Raw genomic sequence first — 17,672 nt, forward strand, 5'->3', positions numbered from 1 at the left:
ATGTTTTGCTGAGACTTGGGAGGCTTTTGCTAGAGTAAAGTTCCTCAGTATTGGCAGCCCCCACTTTACGACGAGCTAAGTGACTATTCTTCCTATGACAGATTCTGGGCCAATTAGAACTGAGCTGAGTTTGGAAATGGGTCACCCATTGATGTTCCCTTTAACTTCTGCTGGCAGTGTACAGCCAGCTGGTTGGACTGTGCAGTCCCTTTAAGAATTGTACTCAGCTGTTCATGCATACACCTTAAAGGGGGCATTGCTATTTGCGAGCAAGTTGTCCCTACACAACACATTTGGGATGGCTGCGTCAGGAGCACCTTTGAGGGAACAATGCTGCCAAACTTCCAGGGTTGTCCTGGAGTCACCCAGACATTGCTACGAGGAAACAAGGGGGTAAAATCACAGACCAACCAATCAGTGCCCTCTTCTCCTGTAATGTAAATTGTTGTCCCCAATTTGAAATTTGGCATCTTTGTGTTTGCCCCAGTGAATGCAAGGCCAAAAAAAAGCTTCAGAAACATATTTCCCTCCTCAGTATCTTTCACATTCTGTGCAACCAAGCCACTGCATCATTTATTGGAAAAATACTGGAAGAAGGCAGCAATGGGGATTAAAGGCTGTTTGCTTGGGCAGGGTGGTTGCAGGAAGGTGATCAGATGTTGAAATCCTCAGGAATGATTCTAGCTGGAGCTGGTAATGCCAAATGCTAAGGATCCCAGCCTGTTACTCATGTGAATTGAGATCAAGAATTATATTTCAGGTCTTTCAAAGAAATTCATTTGGAAAGATTTGTAATCATCTACATGAATTCTGGAATAAGGTTTAATCAGAATAACATCAGCATCCTCTGGGAAAATAGACAACATCTCTTACATTGACTGGAGCTACTTCACACAATTGGAACTCATGTTGGTACGTATTTCAATGTGAGGCTTTGATCTCTCCCAGTTTTCTCACTGTTTCGCTGAGTTGGAGGGTCTGTGTTGGAGATTTCTCCACTTTGAAGCAAATTAGGTCTCCAGTGCTATTTGGATCAGTAATTTATTAAAGATTCTTGGGAACGTAAGTGGTAGGGTTGATTTGGGGGAGCCAGTGGATACAATACACTTAATTTTTAAAAGGTATTTGAGGAGATACCACACAAAAAGTTAATATGCAAGAATAAGGGCTCATGGATTTGGGGCAATATGTTAGCATGTAATGAAGACTGGGTAATGGATGGAAAGGAAAGAATGGAAAAATGGCTCATTTTCAAGTTGGCTGTCCGTGACCAGTAGGAATGCTGCAATGATCAGTGTTGAATCTTCAGCTATTTGCAATCTCATTACAACATTTAAAAGACATTTGAATAGGTACATGAATAGGACAAGTTGCGGGATATGGGCCAAACAGAGGCAAATGGGACTAGTTCACTTTGGGAAACTTGGTCGGCATAGATGAGTTGGATTGAAGGGTCTGTTTCTGTGCTGTATGATTTATTAAAATAATCCACATTTTCTAACAATACAAATCTGTTTGGGAATGTAAGTTGCAGTTCGGCTGTAAAGTGGCTACAAAGGGATATAGGGTAAGAGATAACAAGGTGTAGAGTTGAATGAACACTGCAGGCCAAGCAGCATCAGAGGAGCAGGAAGGCTGGCGTTTTGGGCCTAGACCTTTCTTCAGAAATCTTTCTGAAGATCTAGTACCAAAATGTCAGCTTTCCTGCTTCTCTGATGCTGCTTGGCCTGCTGTGTTCATTCAATTCTACATCTTGTTATCTCAGATTCTCAACCATCTGCAGTTCCTACTGTCTCTGAAACCAAGGGACACACACAGGTTAAGTGAATGGGCAACAAGGCATCAGAAATGCATGGTATGATAATGTGTGATGTTTTCACTTTGATAGTAAGACCAGAAAAGCAGAAAAATATTTTAAAACATGCACAACTTGCAAATGGTGATGCTCAGGTTGACTTGGGTGTAGAGTGGTTGAAACAGCCAAAGGTTTTGGTGAGGTCAGTAATGTCCTTATGCAGCATTTGGTGCTATTTCTTTGCACTTTTAAGCGAATGTGGCAGATGCAGTATAATATGAGGTAAGTATGAACTTGTCCATTTTTGCAGGAGATACAGGAAAGCAGTATCTATTTAAATGGAGGAAGACTGCAGAATTCAGTGGTACGGAGGGATCACATAGTTAGACTGCAGGAAAGCGAGGAGGCAACTGGAATGCTGTTATTTATTGCAAAATAAATGGAATATAATAGGGAAATTTTATTGAAGCTGCACAGGGTATTGGTGAGACTACATTTGGAGTACTGTGTACTGTTTTGGTCTCCTTATTTGAAAACTGACATAATTGTCTTAGAGGCAGTACAGAGATGGTTCATTTGACTCATTTTTAGGAATAAAGAACTTATTTATGAAGAAAGATAGAACATGTTAGGCCTGTTTCAAATAGGGTTTCAAAAAAATGAGAGATGTTTGCATTGAAACATGTAAGATCTTGAGGGCATTGGATAGAGTGGAGATTTTTTTTCTTTTTGGTGAGACCTAAGACAGAGGAATTCTCTTCCCAGAAGGTGATGGAGGATGCATCTTTAAACTTATTCAAGAAATTTGATTGCCTAGGGTGTCAAGGGCAGTGGGATACAGACAGAAAGTGAAGTTGAGACCTCAACCAGATTGACCAAGATCTTAATGAATGATGGAGTAGACTTGAAGAGCCAAAGTAACCTACTGCCCTTCCTTAATCCTCTGCACCCATGCTACATGAGATTGATCACCTTCACAACAACCATCTATCATTTGGGTTGGTGGGTGCTTCCCCATTTACAGGGCTACACTGATAACCACTGGCTTGCCTACACCAGTGGCTGTTCTTATATCCCTTAAACTGATCTTTAACCTTGACTTTCATCAGGTAGAATGCAGTGAAAACAATCGAGGGGTTATGACAGACACCATGAGAGTCTGTTCAACCAATCAGCAAGTGATGGAACTGCTGGAAGCAAAACAGACCAACTTCTTCTTGGATGAACTTCAACTTATTAACTTGAGTGCAATGTCAGTTTGAAAGGGCATGCTGCAACTTTTCTTTGCGAACTAGTGGCGACGGTGCTGCACAATTGATCCAAAATCCACAGAGGATGATGCTGAGTGCATTATCAGTGGAGGAAGGAAGGCAGAAGCCAATAACTGCTGGGTTTTTCAAGCATGAACATATGCTTAGCCAAGTGCAGTGGTACATTAACATTTCTGTTAATCTTCCTTAACTGTATATAAATCGAGTGGGAAAGAGGAGCCTGTCATAGTTATGGTTATGATAAAGAGAGAAAATTGCCTGTCCATCCAAATGCATGTCTTAAACAAATACTGCAGTGCTAAATAAATAATGAATGCATTTAGTTGCTGCTTTTATTCACTGCTTAATGTGGACTCTTGCTGAGAGATCTTTGTATCTCCTGATCACTGCAATTACAAGATTTACTGCTGAGAGCTCTTGTAAATGCCTCATGGGAATCAGACATGATCTATAACCACAACGATCACTATAACTTTTACCAAATGTCAAACCATATTTGAGTCAACCCTTGTGCTTCTGCACAGAAGATAAAGCCACTGAGAATCACAGCAGCTTCTGGATTGAATGAATGAAGTGGAAAGTAGAACGGGTCAGTTATAGTCCACAGTTCTGCTTCAGATAACATCTGCTGTGGAAGTGACAACTGGGCAAAACCTAGAGCAAGCCATACTGTTGCCAAAGTGAGGGAGATGAAGATTAATCCTCCTCTTACTACTGCTACAACTATAGGGATTCTTGAAGCTTTTCTCAATGCAAGTTCTGCATCAATACCGAGCTTGCTTGGCACTTCTGGAGTAATGGTCTGATCTCCCATCACAATCCAGCAGGAGTAAACATGAAACAAAAAATCTCAGATTGTGAGTGAACCTTTCAGTTTCAATCCTTCCTATAATTTGTCAACAATAAATCTACCCATAATCTGCAAATGCCAATTTATTCTGTCGTCACTTAAATTTAAATTTTTAAGAGCTAATGATGTGTTTATTTTGGAATTTATATCGAAGCAGAATCAAGGATTAACTAGCCTGTGCCCTCTTTGTGAGGGCTTGCTGCACTCGAGCTGCTGTTTCCTACTCTATTGAAACACACTGCTCATACCATAACAAGATAAAGAATGATCAGACATAAAGCAGTCACTCTTACCAAACATGCTTCCGGCGAGCTATTCCAAATCACTATATATTATGTATCACTATATTCAAGCTATACCATACCAGTGTCACTCAGCATGCAGAGAGAAAAGCAAGTCAGTAAATGAATGAACATTAAAATCAAGTTAAATATCACTTATGCATCACCCAAGCTCATTTCACTGTCAGCAATCAGCTGTGATGCAGTCATTTGCAATTTCACTGTCTACAAACTTGTCTTCTTATTGCATTAAAAGGCCCATTTCTTGCAGCTCAAATGGCATAATTTTGCTGAGTAACTTTCTCTCTCTCTCTCTCTCTCTCTCTCTCTCTGTCTCCAGCTGATGCTGGGTGGACAGTTCCACTCATGTTTACTTCACAGTTAATTGCCCATTTTTCACGTGACTGCAGACTGCACTCATCCAAGGGCTGTCTGACCAAGGACAGCATTGCCCACTCTGCCCATTGCCCAGTCACATGTTGGCACTATTTGACAGGTCCCAGAAATCAGAGGCTAATACTTGATCAACTGCCCCACCTCAAAAGAAATCAAAACTTGTACAGCAGAGGCCAGTTGGAGAGTTCCCAGAGATATCTTGGTTGAGGCTCAGTAGCTCAGTACACTATACAAGCTCAAAAACTTCTCTAGGACTTTTGATACTGCTGTATGGCAAGGAAAGTGCTGTTCCACCCAAGCAATCATCAAACCCAGAATTCAGTACTGTTAGGGTGAACAGTATAGTAAGAAATGCTTAACACAAAGGTTAAATAAAACAAAATAACTCATGTTCGCTCTTGCTGTAGCCTGTGAATTATTTGTAGGGGACTGAGAATGGAAGGTGGCACAAGTCTGAACTAAATTCATGAATAGAGTGCCTTCCATCGTTCAAACTGTTAAAATTTGGAGAACCAAGATATTAAATGTGAAAGGGTTTCATCAGAATACCACTTTCTGCCCCATTCATTGATTTGACATAAATGCTGATATACACTAAGTTCACTCTTCCCAGTCTCACTCTCTGCTTTCAAATGCATTTTCCATTTTGTATGGACAACAGGCATTGCAATTTTCTCAGGTACGTAGCCATGCACATAAGGGTTGCAATTCAACCAAATGGGGTGAATGAGAATGAAATAGAACCAGATGGAGCCTCTCACCACCTAGCCAGCTGTAGGAACGTGTACTCTACCTTGCTACCTCTATGAGTAATTCATGGCAAGTTCTCTGGATCAAAGGTAAACCTTTGGCAACACAATCACAGTTAGTCACTTGGTAGCACAGAACTTGAGTATTACTAGAAAAGGAGATATGCTCTCAAAGCATTTCATCTTACATTCATTAGGATACACCCAAGGAAACCAAACTCAAAAGGAAAATCAGATTAACTAGCATGTGAGAAACTGCTGATTAGTTGGCAAGTGAATTCTGATTGATTAAGGTGTGGTTGTGGAGAATCAGGCCAGGAAACAATTACCATTTCCCCCAACTCCCTTCCCGTGAATGCAAGACAAAAACTTCAACAACACATCTATTTTTTTCAGCAGTAGACAATAACGGTTCTTACTATTGGCTTCCATTGTTGCCACCTGATACAATGCAATCTACAAAGCAAATAATCTGGGTTATACTACCTGAAGTGAAGAAGGTCACTTTCAGAAAGGAATTAGATATTTGATGTGTAAAAATTAAAAGTTTGTAGTTATTGGGAAACAGGGCAGGGATTGGACTGACTAGATAATTCTTTCACAGAGCCAGCACAGGCATGGCTGGTATTGCACCATTCTATGATAACTAATCTGCTGCATCCCAGGGACTGTTTCTGTTATAATTTGTCTTATTTAACTCTGCTGTTTTCGCAAAGGGTAGACAAGACTATTGAGTGAATAACAAGACTGGGTAGATCGCAGGCCTTCTGGCTTGTTGCAGATAGATTTCTGGGGAATGAAAGTTAGCTTTGATGGGTTACAGAGAGGAACATCAGTCAGGGTTTCCACTTCTCACTGCTGCTCAGTTTCCATCAGGAGAAATGTGGAACAGGTTAACCTATCAATATCTCCCATTTTACATTGTTGCGAGATATTGCAAAGACCTAACATCACACCCTTCCCCATAGTTTCGTCTTTCCTACTCCAATGACATGAACACTGTGTTGGCAGTGTGAATGCTACATTACATTAAGTTTCACTGGGCCTGGACATGCTTGTATCAAACAAAAAGTTTTTGCATGACCCAGTATTGTTTCAGGCAGAGTTCTCTTCAAGACAACATTAGCTTGTGAAGAACAAACCTCCCTTCCTCATGAAGTAACTAGCAATGAAGAAGAAATTATAAAAAAAAGGATCAACGAGAATTTCAAATATACTTTTTTGCTTGAAGGCACTCCTTTAAATGTTTTTACTGAAATAATTCACATTTTCTTGTGCCTTACCAAAACAATGCCGTGTGAATTTATTGAGTAGTTAAAGGAGGCAGATTTCTGCCAATGATGAGAGAGTACGTTAATTGCAGAGACCTGGCAGCAAGCCATCTGTCTACCCTCCATCATGAATGGTTGATGCCCTGCAAAACTGGGAGGGAAAACTATTTTTCCAATGGCTATCATGACCTTCATTCAGGGTCGGTCCTTTACTTGGTTAGGACAGTTTGAGAAACGATAATTATTCAGGTCTGGTTCATCCTGTGTGCAAATCCAATATTCAGAGTGATTTGGATGCGTTCTGTTCTGGGGCCTGTGAGGACTGAAAGCATTAAATTGATTGCATTAAGATGGCACCAGTCTCTGACAAACCTCAACATGACCATTGAACTCAGCAGAAGGGAAGAAGGAAATAGAATTACAAAAACAAATAATGCAATGCAAGTAGCTCCATCTCCAGATCAGGAACCTCAGCTAACTTAAGACAAGGCCTGAAAGGCTTGGACTCGGCAAGCTTTAGCTGAAGGATTTGAAAGCTTGAAATGTAGGAGTTTCATTTACGTAGAATCAATTGTTTTTGTTGATTACCCTTCCCCTACAATCTAACATCCAAAACAATAAAATGGACCACGATATAACTCAGTAAAAGTAAGGGGAGGGTGACAAAAAGTATTAAAATATGCCCACTGTTACGGCTGAGACTGAAACACTATAGAGAATCTTTTTTCAAACTTCTCCTTTTGACCTCTGTCTGAAGAGTGCCAAACATTGCTGAGGAAGCAGACTTTCCCATGTGTGAGTCTAGACTGAGAGTGCCTGTAAGCCTTTTATCCACACAGGCAAGGGGCTGTTCAGTTCACTCACACAACACAGGTGTCTTAGTGGGAATCACTGAACAGCAATGAGTGCAGTAATCTGAATCCCATTGCATAAGCATGTGATTACAAACTGAAGCCACTCTAATACTGCCCAGCCAGATCCATTCAGTCCCACGATTAATGCTAGAAACTCCATAGCCTATATGTGCTGGTACCAGACCTAGTAGTTGTATTGTTCTGTCCTTCTACAACAGCAGTTTCAACTCTTGTCATTATCCGGTATTACAACTCTAGTCTGCGCTACTTTATTTGCTGTCACGTGAAGCAGGAAATCCCAAGATCACTTTTATGCTCCTTAGTACACAGGATTAGATATTTACAAGTGTAAGGTTGGAGGTTTGCATCTTAGGCTGAATCTATTTAACGTAAATTGAACCACTTTTGCACCAAAGTGTATTAAGTCAGTGGCATCATTGCTTGTCTGTTTGGACAGATTATATGCAACTTGTCTCCTGATGGGCTCGACATACTGTGTTCATTTTGTCTGGTCTCTTATGATAATGGAGTGTCAAAACTCCAAAATATTCCTTTTTTAAAAATATTCAGAAGGGCTATCACACACAACTGAATGGCTTTTTCCATCACCAAATCACCTGTGGCAGTTCACACCAAATGTATTAACCACCACCATTACATCACCCAACTTTCCAATTGTTTAAGGAAGAGAGCTAAAGAAAACTGGTGGATGGGGAGATAAGGCACTGTACCCCCTCCAGTGCCCACCTCTCTTCAAAGTCATTGGTCGCTGCTATGTGTTCTTTCTTCAAGGACATCAAGATACGAATATAGCTGCAGAAGAGGGGCAGACCGTTGACAGATATGATCTTATCTAGTGCCAGCTGCCTGAAGCTGCGAACAACCACAATTGGGCTGGGAGTCCGTGAGCCACTGTCAGCTGGGGAGGGGGTGGGGCTGGTGGTGGACAGAGTGCTTTAGGTTCCCATCTAACTCCATTCCGATTTTGCGCTCACACTCCCACTTGCTCAGCTTTAATGTCACTGCATTGTCCTCAACTTTCTCTGCACACAAACTGAACATTTGGAAACACAGATGATGTAGTGATGGCGGTTAACAGGTGACAACTGCCACAGGTGGATTTGGCGATGGGAGGAGCCGTTCAGATGTTTGTGATACCACTTCTGGATACAGAAAATCAGGAATAGTTCAGAGTTTTGACACGTGATTACCATGGGGGACTAGGAAAAACATGGGACTACATGTGTCCAAGTCCCCAAGTGGAACGTGGGACGGTCTCCCACATAGAGAGCTCTCCACTGGGAAAAATAGCCCTCTATTCTCACACCTCCAATACTGAACAAGTGAAGAGATTCTGGACTGACTTCACAATGCTAGCAGGGATTCACAGCAGCTGGATTATGCATAACAAGGTCCCACAGGCACATTATACACAGCCAATGGATAAAGTTCCTTGTAGGAAGGGTGGGGTCCTTTAATCTCCTTGGTGCAAAAACATGATCGAGTGTTGTTGCAATTCGCTTTAAGACTGACAAATGCACAATGGAATTTCAAGGCGTCATCCACATTGGGCAGCATGCTGGCTCAGTGGTTAGCACTGCACCAGGGACCCGGGTTCGATTCCAGCTTTGGGTAACTGTCTGTGTGGAGTTTGCACATTCTCCCCATGTCTGCGTGGGTTTCCTCTGGATGTTCCGGTTTACTCCCACAGTCCAAAGATGTGCGGGCTAGGTGGATCGGCCATGCTAAATTGCCCCATAGTGTTCAGGGGTATGTGGGTTATAGGGGGATGGGTCTGGGTGGGATGCTTCAAGGGGCGATATGGACTTGTTGGGCTGAAGGGCCTGTTTCCGCACCATAGGGAATCTAATCTAATTCCAACTGAGCCCCCCTGTTCAGGGTTTATAATTCTCTCTGCAGTCCAAAACTGTACAAGAATGGAATATTGCTCACAAAGCTGAGAAGTGGAATCTCTTCAACACCTGAATACCTGCCCATCCAGCTGAATAGGCATGGCCTGACTCAGACTGCAACCCAGCTCCAACATCTGGCAAACTCAAGCTGTTCAAAACGTGAATATTGTTGCCAGGTGCACAGGAGTTCTTATAACAATCATCTTGCACGATTGGGCAGAACAAAGGAAAAGTTAATAGGTGGCCTGTCTCTTAACTTTAGCTCCTGACTTTTCTCTCTCTCTGAGACGTCCACGTGTCTTGCCACAGGCGTGTTAGCCTTGGCTCTGCCGATAGCAGGCTTGCCTTGGAGTTGGAACATTCTGGGTTCAAGTCTTACCACAGGCTTGAATACAAAGTTCACGTTGACACGCCTGTACAGAACCACGTGCTCCAGTTGACACATTACAAGGCTCTGCCTGCTCTCTTAAGTTTACATAATAGAACCTATGCCGCTAATTTGAAGAGGAATACGTAGTCTTCTCCACAGCCAATATTTATCCCCCAACCAACAGATCGAGGAAACCAATTTGGTGGCTATTTATGACATTGCTGTTTGAAGGGTCTTACTATGAGAAATTTCCCCGAATTACAGCCAAGAGTACATTTCAAGGTCATTGGCTTTAAAGGGCTTTGGGATGTGATGAATTGTAAATCCACTGTTTAAAATCAGCCGTTTTTCACTTCAGGAATTTTAAAATGCTAAAGTATAAGGTAGCTTGTCCTTGAGGGTGCATCCTTTCATTTCCTTCAGAAGGTGGTAGGTACACTTCCAAAAGAGTTGTGGAGCCTGATTTTCAAGGCCTGAGGTCATTGGACTTGATGGGGGCAGGATTGAAAATTTGCAGACCTAGACCTTGTCTTGGGTTCCTAATGCCTCCAGGATGGTTCAACACCTGGCTCGTGGGATGGCAAACATTCAGAGCAGAGAGGAAAAAAAACTGCTCCTTCAGTTGTCTAATGAATAAATCCTTAATTTGGTAAAGCCAAACAGTCTGGTCCACAATGGCGTGACTTCACCTTTGGTTTCGCAGTTGGGTCACCAGACACAATCCCACCATTTATTCAAGGCTGACCTTTCTGGACTTTCTTATGCCAGTTGTAGCATTGCTCAGTGTTTGACCCTGCGCGACCCCTCCATTGCCATGGATGCAATTGGCACTGTCTTCAGAAAGGTCGCTGCAGGCTCCAACTGCTGACACCACTTTGCACTCGGAAGCATTTATATTACTGACTGGATGCTGAGCTCACCTCCTCATCATTTCGGTCACTTGACGATTAAAAATAAGACTTGAGAGGAAAGTGGTTCGGGAATGCTAGCCCTCGGAATTCATTGGGATCAACCTACATTGAAAACTTGGTCTTTAGAAAGTGGGGAGATGGATGGAAATATTTCCCACATGATGCCTATAATGTAAGTATACTCCCTAAATGCCCACTCATGGAAAATAAGACTGATTGTATTCAGGAAAAATGCCCTATGTGCTATATCAATCAGAGTGACACTATTGAAAGGCACCTGTTGTATCCTCTTCAATGGATTCCCTTTGCCTCATTTAGCCTTGGTCTTTTGAGCCATTCTTAGGTTCCCGGTCTGAACATGGGACTTTGGTAGAGAAGCTAGAATTATTAACCTGTTTGTCAGCACAGCATTTGTTTTGTTGGGAGATGGCGTAGTTGTGGCAGACAGAACCTGAGAGGTTGTCCATGAGGGTTAACTCTCCTTCCAGTGAACCTTGGATCAGCAGGGACACATTGTCGAAAAATTGCTTGTCCTGTGTATACGAGGCATGTGGGAAAGGAAGGCAAAGTGGAGGGGTTAACCAGGGAAGAGAATGGTGGAAGGGTAAGGGTTGCATCAATACATCACAGGGTGGGTAGGAGACAGAAAGGAAAAAGAACACACCATTAAATAACATTCACATTCAGTAACTGTGAAACTGTTGATGTACAACCTTGGAAAACAATCTGATTCATTGTGTCCTGAAGCTGTACATTGTAAAGAATACATGTTGCTCATTTGGGATAGAGGATGCTCATATGAAGACATCATACTTACAGATACTTATTTTAGATGGCATGAGGTATTAAATAATTATCTGATTCATATCAACAGGTCTGAGATAGAATGGGATTCAAAATGTTTACTAGGATGGCAGTGGAGTGGGGTCTTGAGCTGGAGCTTGTCTGCTCCGGCCATTTCTTTTCTTCTTTTACCTTGTTTCATTTTTTTTTCTCCTTTTTATTCTCTCCACTTACCTCCAGTGCTGGCATGGCATTGGTGGTGGAGAGTTGAGCCAGTGCAGACTCAATGTACTCCCAGTCTTAAGGTGAAGGAGGGTGGACTCCCTGCTTTAGAAAGTCTGTAGTGCTGAATGTTTACATTTATTTCTTTATTTTTCTAATTCATACCAAAGATTTTGTACCGAGGTATCTTTGTACCTCGCTTTATAAGGACAATGATGCAGATCTCCTAACTTTATTTCTGCATTTTTCAAATGATACCAACAATTTTCTGTCTAGGTATCTTTGCAGATAATCTGACGCCTGAAATGATGACTTCAGAAATTTCGGGAACAACTCAGCAGGTCTGGCAGCACCTGTGAGGAGAAATCAGAGTTAACGTTTCCGGTGTGGTAACCCTTCCTCAGAACTGATGGTAGTTAGGAAAATGTTGGTTTTTATGCAGATGATAGGGTGGGGGGAGGGGGTAAGGACTAAATGATAGGTGGAGATAGAGCCCAAAGAGAGAGACAAACAGTTGGTCAGACAATGGAGTGGGTAACAATCTTGCTAGGAGGGTGAATAGCTGTTAATGGAGACTGTTTGTGGCTAACAATGGGTTGTGTGTAATAGCAGACTGTGTGATAACAAGGCCTGGTGTGTGAGGGTGAGGGCCAGGACATAGTGCAGTTCAAGCTCTAAAATTATTGATATTGAGTCCAGAAGGCTGCAGGGTCTCCAAGTAGAAAATGAGATGTTCTCCTGGCTTATGCTGAGCTTAGCTGGAGCACTGTAGCAAGTGGGAGATAGAAATACTGGCCAGATAACAGGGTGGTATGTTGAAGTGGCAGGCAACTGGAAGCTTGAGATTTTTTTTTGTGGGCAGATGGTAGATGTTCTGCAAAGTGGTCACCCAGTCTACGTATCATTTCCCCAGTGTACAGGAGACCACATTGTGAGCAGTGAATGCAGTAGACTAGATTGTGGGAAGTGCAGGTGAAGTGCTGCTTCACCTGGAAGGTATGCTTGGGCCCTTGGATGCTGAGGTGGAGGAGGTAAATGGGCAGGTGTTGCACCTTCGGTGATTGCAGGGGAAGGTGCTGTGGGACTGCTGGGAGGCGCTGGTAGTGAAGGAAGAGTGGGCTAAGGCGGAAGAGGGAGAGGAGGGGAATATGTGTCTGGTGGTGGGATTTCGCTGAAGATGGCAGAAGTGGTAGCTAATGATTTTCTGGATGTGAACGCTGGCGGGATGGTAGGTAAGGACATCGTGTTGTAGGAGGGAAGTGAGGGGTGAGGGTGGAGCTATGGGAGATGGGTCTGAGCCAGTTGAGAGCCCTGTCAACAACAGAGCTGGGGAGTCCATGTTTGAGGAAGAGGTGGACATTTCAGAGGCTCCTTTGTTGAAGTTGGCCTCATCAGAACAAATGCGACGGAGGTAGAGGAACTAGGAGAATGGGATGGAGTCTTTGGAGAAAGCAGAGTGTGAGGAAGTATAGTCCAGGTAACTGTGGGAGTTGGTGGATTTACAGTGAATATTGGTGGCCAGTCTACCCCCCGACATGTAAACAGAGATGTTGAGGGAGGGAAGGGAGGAGTCAGAGGTAGACAAGGTGAAAGCAAAGGGCACGGTAGAAACTGGAAGTAAAATCGATAAACCCTTCCAGTTTCGGACGAGAGGGGGAAGCAGCACTGATGATATCACTGATATATCAGAGAAAGAGTTGTGGGTGGGGTCTGGAATAGGACTGGAACAGGGAATGTTGTGCAGGAAGTTCAGTCTCCTTCACACACGTTTAGGAAGGAGTCAGTGAGGAACAAACTGTACTTCAATCCCGGGGCTGCCACCGCTCCGCTCCTGCCCTGGATTCCCCAAGAATTAAAGATTAATCTCTGGGATGTTTCTGCCGGCAAGTCTGGCAGAAACTTTACAGACATCATTAAAAGTATTACACCCTTTTATTTTATACTTTCCTCCAGCCATTTCACTTATGAGCTGGCTATTTGATAAATCAGTTCGCATAACAAGGTGTGGGGTTTGCTTTATTTTAGTTAAAGAAAGGAGAATAGACGAGGTGCTGTTACCAATGGGTGATCATGTGATGAATCCTCCAGGGATACATCTAACCAGAATCACAACTCTACCTTTTAACGAATAATATTGGGACCCAAACCTAGCCACCAGACTGTTATTGTTGGGGTCTCTTCAGCCCTTTTAGAAACACTAGGCTGGATATTAAGTGCCCCCACTGGGCATGTTGACAGCAGGAGATAGGGTGCTTACTCAGTCCATCATCTTCCCACTCACCCTGAGCTCATACGATAGTAAAGGGCTGTGTGGGCTCGGAAATCAGCCTGCACGCCAAATGTAACTAAACGAGGGGCAATTAAATCTGTTCCAGTTCAACAGGCTCTAATAATACACTGCTCATGTTAGAATATGTTGGTGTTGGCAGGCAGGCAGGCAGGAGTAGTTAGGCGATTTTTTTATTTGCAGAGATGGGCAGGAGAGGATCCTCTTTTACGAAAGCACCTGCAGTACCAGCAGTGCCCTCTACTGAGCTGGTGGCGCTGCCAGGGCTGCTGGAGCTGTTGGCCACTCAGATCAGCCTAAGAGTGGGGCCTTATTCCTGGTGAGGGCCTGATGAATGGCCCATTCTGACTTTGCTGTCGCTGCCTGAAGTGTGTTCTTGTTGTTGTTGCAGGGAGACACCTTTTGTCTCTTTTGTTGATTTCTGACCAACCTTTTTGTTGGGAAGGGGAGCTGTCTGCTGCCCAGTCTTCTGTCAGTCACATGAGGAGGGGCACAAACTATGCTGATGCATATGAATGTACAAAGCAAATGCAGGAGTGGGCCATTTGGCCTTCAGATCATTCTGGCCATTTAATAACATCGCAGCCGAACAGATTGTGGCCTCAACTTTCCTGCCTGCTTCCAATGCCATTTGCCCTCTACTTTTGTTACTCAACAATCCATCTATTCTGACGTAAAAAGGTTCCAGGACCCTGGCTCTACCCTCTCTGAAGAAGAAAATTCCACTGACTCATGACCCACTGAGAGAAAAGAAAATCACCTCACCTCTGTTTCAAATGAGAGAGGCCTGATACTTTTAAACAGCACTCCACCACCCCACCCTGGTTCTCATCTCTCCCACATCTCTCCCTTCCATATCCACCTTGTCAAAACCCCTCAGGACTTAGTCTATTCCTCAAGTTTCCATCTGGCTTTGTAAGGGATGGGTCCTAAGCCTGCCTCTTACATGGTCAGTGAACCAGGCAGGTGGAGATGAGGATCAGGCCTGGGATAGGGACTCAGAGATATGGGAACTGCAGATGCTGGAGAATCCAAGATAACAAAGTGTGAAGCTGGATGAACACAGCAGGCCAAGCAGCATCTCAGGAGCACAAAAGCTGACGTTTCGGGCCTAGACCCTTCATCCTCTCTGATGAAGGGTCTAGGCCCGAAACGTCAGCTTTTGTGCTCCTGAGATGCTGCTTGGCCTGCTGCGTTCATTCAGCTTCACACTTTGTTATCTGGGATAGGGACTCCCTTTCCTGGAGCTCAATGGATCAAGAAAGGCAGATATGCTCAATATAGCCCCTGAAGAGCACAAATCAGATTCATGGGATCGTATGGCGTTAATTGCCCACTTTAGGCATTCAATTGATTGATTGCAAATCTTGGGATTGAAGACATACAGGTCACTAGGAACTATTGACTTGCACCCAAAGGTATTAAGAGAATTGGTTGCAGAGATACTGCAAGCATTAGTCGAGGGAGGTGATGGCCTAGTGATTATCGCTGGACTGTTAATCCAGAGACCCAGATAATATTCTGGAGACCTGGGCTTGAATCCCACCATGGCAGAGGGTGGAATTTGAATTCAATAAAATATCTGGAATTAAGAGTTAATTGTTGGGAAAAACCCATTTGGTTCACTGATGTCCTTTAGGGAAGGAAACTGCCATCCTTACATGGTCTGGCCTACACATGGCTCCAGACCCACAGCAATGTGGTTGACTCTGAACTGCCGTCTGGGTAATTAGCGATGGGCAATAAAAACTGCTTAACCAGTGACGTTCTCATTCCTTTAATGAATAAAGAAAAAAAATTTCTAGAACTCACTGGAATCCAATGGATAGTTATGAATGTAATGCCCTGTTCAAGAAGCAAGGGAGCCAGAAAGCAAGGGATTATAGGCCAGTTGGCCTAACATCTGTCTTTGAGAAAACATTAGTGTCCCTTATTAAGGAAGAAATAGCATGAAATACCTTAATGCAATCAAACAGAGTCCACATAGTTTTGTAAGTGGAAATCGAATTTGAAAAATTTGCTAGGGCTCTTTTTGGATATTACAAGCAGACTAGATAAAGAGGAATGGGTAGATGCAGTATATTTGGATTTCCAGATGACATTTGATAAGATGCCACATTAGAAGGTTATTGTGCAAGTTCGAAGCTCACTGTATTGGGGATACCAAAAGTATGCACCCAGGTCTCTGGGTGTTCTTTTGCATGAAACACAGGAAGTTAGCAAACTGGTGCAGCAAGTTATTAAGGGAAATGAGACTCTGGCATGTACTACTTAGGAATTGGAATTTAAAAATGGGGAAGTCTTGTTTTACACTGCATTTCAGAAAGATGTACTTGCATTGGTGGTTGGTCATGAGGTATTTACTAGGCTAGTTTCTGGGATGAAAGGGTTGACTTATCAAAAATGGCCAAACAATTCAAGCCTTTATACATTACAATTTAGAGAATGAATGGTGATCATATTGAAGCATTGGAGATTCCAAGGAGGCCTGACATGGTGGATGTTGAAATAGTTGTTTCTATTAGCGGGGAGGATCTCAAACATTACGGAATGAGGGGATACTCATTTACAACTGAGATGTGAAGGAATTTCCTCTCCCAGAGGTGAGTGAATTCTCTGAACAGCCAACTCCTACTGTAATGTCTTATGGGTATACTTGCAAGAGGGTCTTGTAGTATACTGGACATTGTCCCCATTTCTAGGACAGAAGATTCAGGTCCCTTTTGCCCTGGAGGTGTATATCAGCATATCTGAACAGGTTGATTAAAAAGAAGGGGAACTTGCAGTTTGTATGGAGATAATGAACTCAGAAATCTCTCTGCGTGAGGATTAATGTTTTTCATTACACATTCCAAATGAACCATGTTGGGGCATTGTGGATTTTTCTGTTCCAAGACTCGAGATCATCAAGAATCACCTTCCAAACCGACTTCCATCTAGAAGGACAAGGATAGCTGATACATGACAACACCACCACTGAAAAGTTTCCCTCCAAGCCACTTACCATCCTGACTTGGAAATATATCCTTGTTCCTTCAATGTCGCTGTGTCAAAGTCCTAGAATTCTCTCTCTAATGGCACTGTGGGTCAACCTATAGCATGTGGACTGCAGCAATTCATGGTTAAGATGGCATTTGGCATGCTTGCCTTCATTGCTCAGACCACTGAGTATAGGAGTTCAGATGTCACGTTACGGCTGTACAGGATGTTGATGAGGCCACTTTTAGAGTACTGTTTAAGTTTTGGTTGCCCTTCTACAGGAAGAATATGACTAATTTAGAGAGGGTTCAGAAAAGATTTACGTCGCCTTGAATGGAGAGTTTGAGTTATAAGGACAGGCTGAGACTTTTTCCACTGGAGTGTAGGAGGTTGAAGGGTGACTTTATAGCGGTTTATAAAATCACGAGGGGCATAGGCAAGGTGAATAGCAAAGGTTTTTTCTTTCCCTAGGGTGGGTAGTTCAAAACTAGAGAGGATATTTTTAAGGTGGGAGGAGAAAAAAGGTGGGAGGCATTTCTTTTTTACACAGAGGGTAGTTCATATGTGGAATGAACTGTCAGGGGAAGTGGTAGATGAAGGTACAATTACACTATTTAAAAGATATTTGGTCAGGTACATGAATAGGAAGGGTTTAGAGGGATATTGGCCAAATGCAGGCAAATGGGACTAGGTCAGATTGGGACACCTGGTTGACATGGGTAAGTTGGACTGAAGGGTCT

General features: G+C 43.1%; 1 protein-coding gene across 1 annotated transcript in view; it reads right to left on the reverse strand.

Annotated features, from left to right (window-relative positions):
- cacna1g (calcium channel, voltage-dependent, T type, alpha 1G subunit) overlaps window positions 1-17,672 on the reverse strand; it is a 465,891-nt gene that overhangs the window by 21,573 nt on the left and 426,646 nt on the right. The window contains exon 33 of the mRNA XM_048554900.2: window positions 11,054-11,194. Coding sequence (XP_048410857.1) covers window positions 11,054-11,194 — 141 coding nt within the window. The remainder of the gene's footprint in view (window positions 1-11,053; window positions 11,195-17,672) is intronic.

The sequence above is a fragment of the Stegostoma tigrinum genome, chromosome 22, assembly GCF_030684315.1.
Source record: "Stegostoma tigrinum isolate sSteTig4 chromosome 22, sSteTig4.hap1, whole genome shotgun sequence".
NCBI classification, from domain to species: Eukaryota; Metazoa; Chordata; class Chondrichthyes; order Orectolobiformes; family Stegostomatidae; genus Stegostoma; species Stegostoma tigrinum.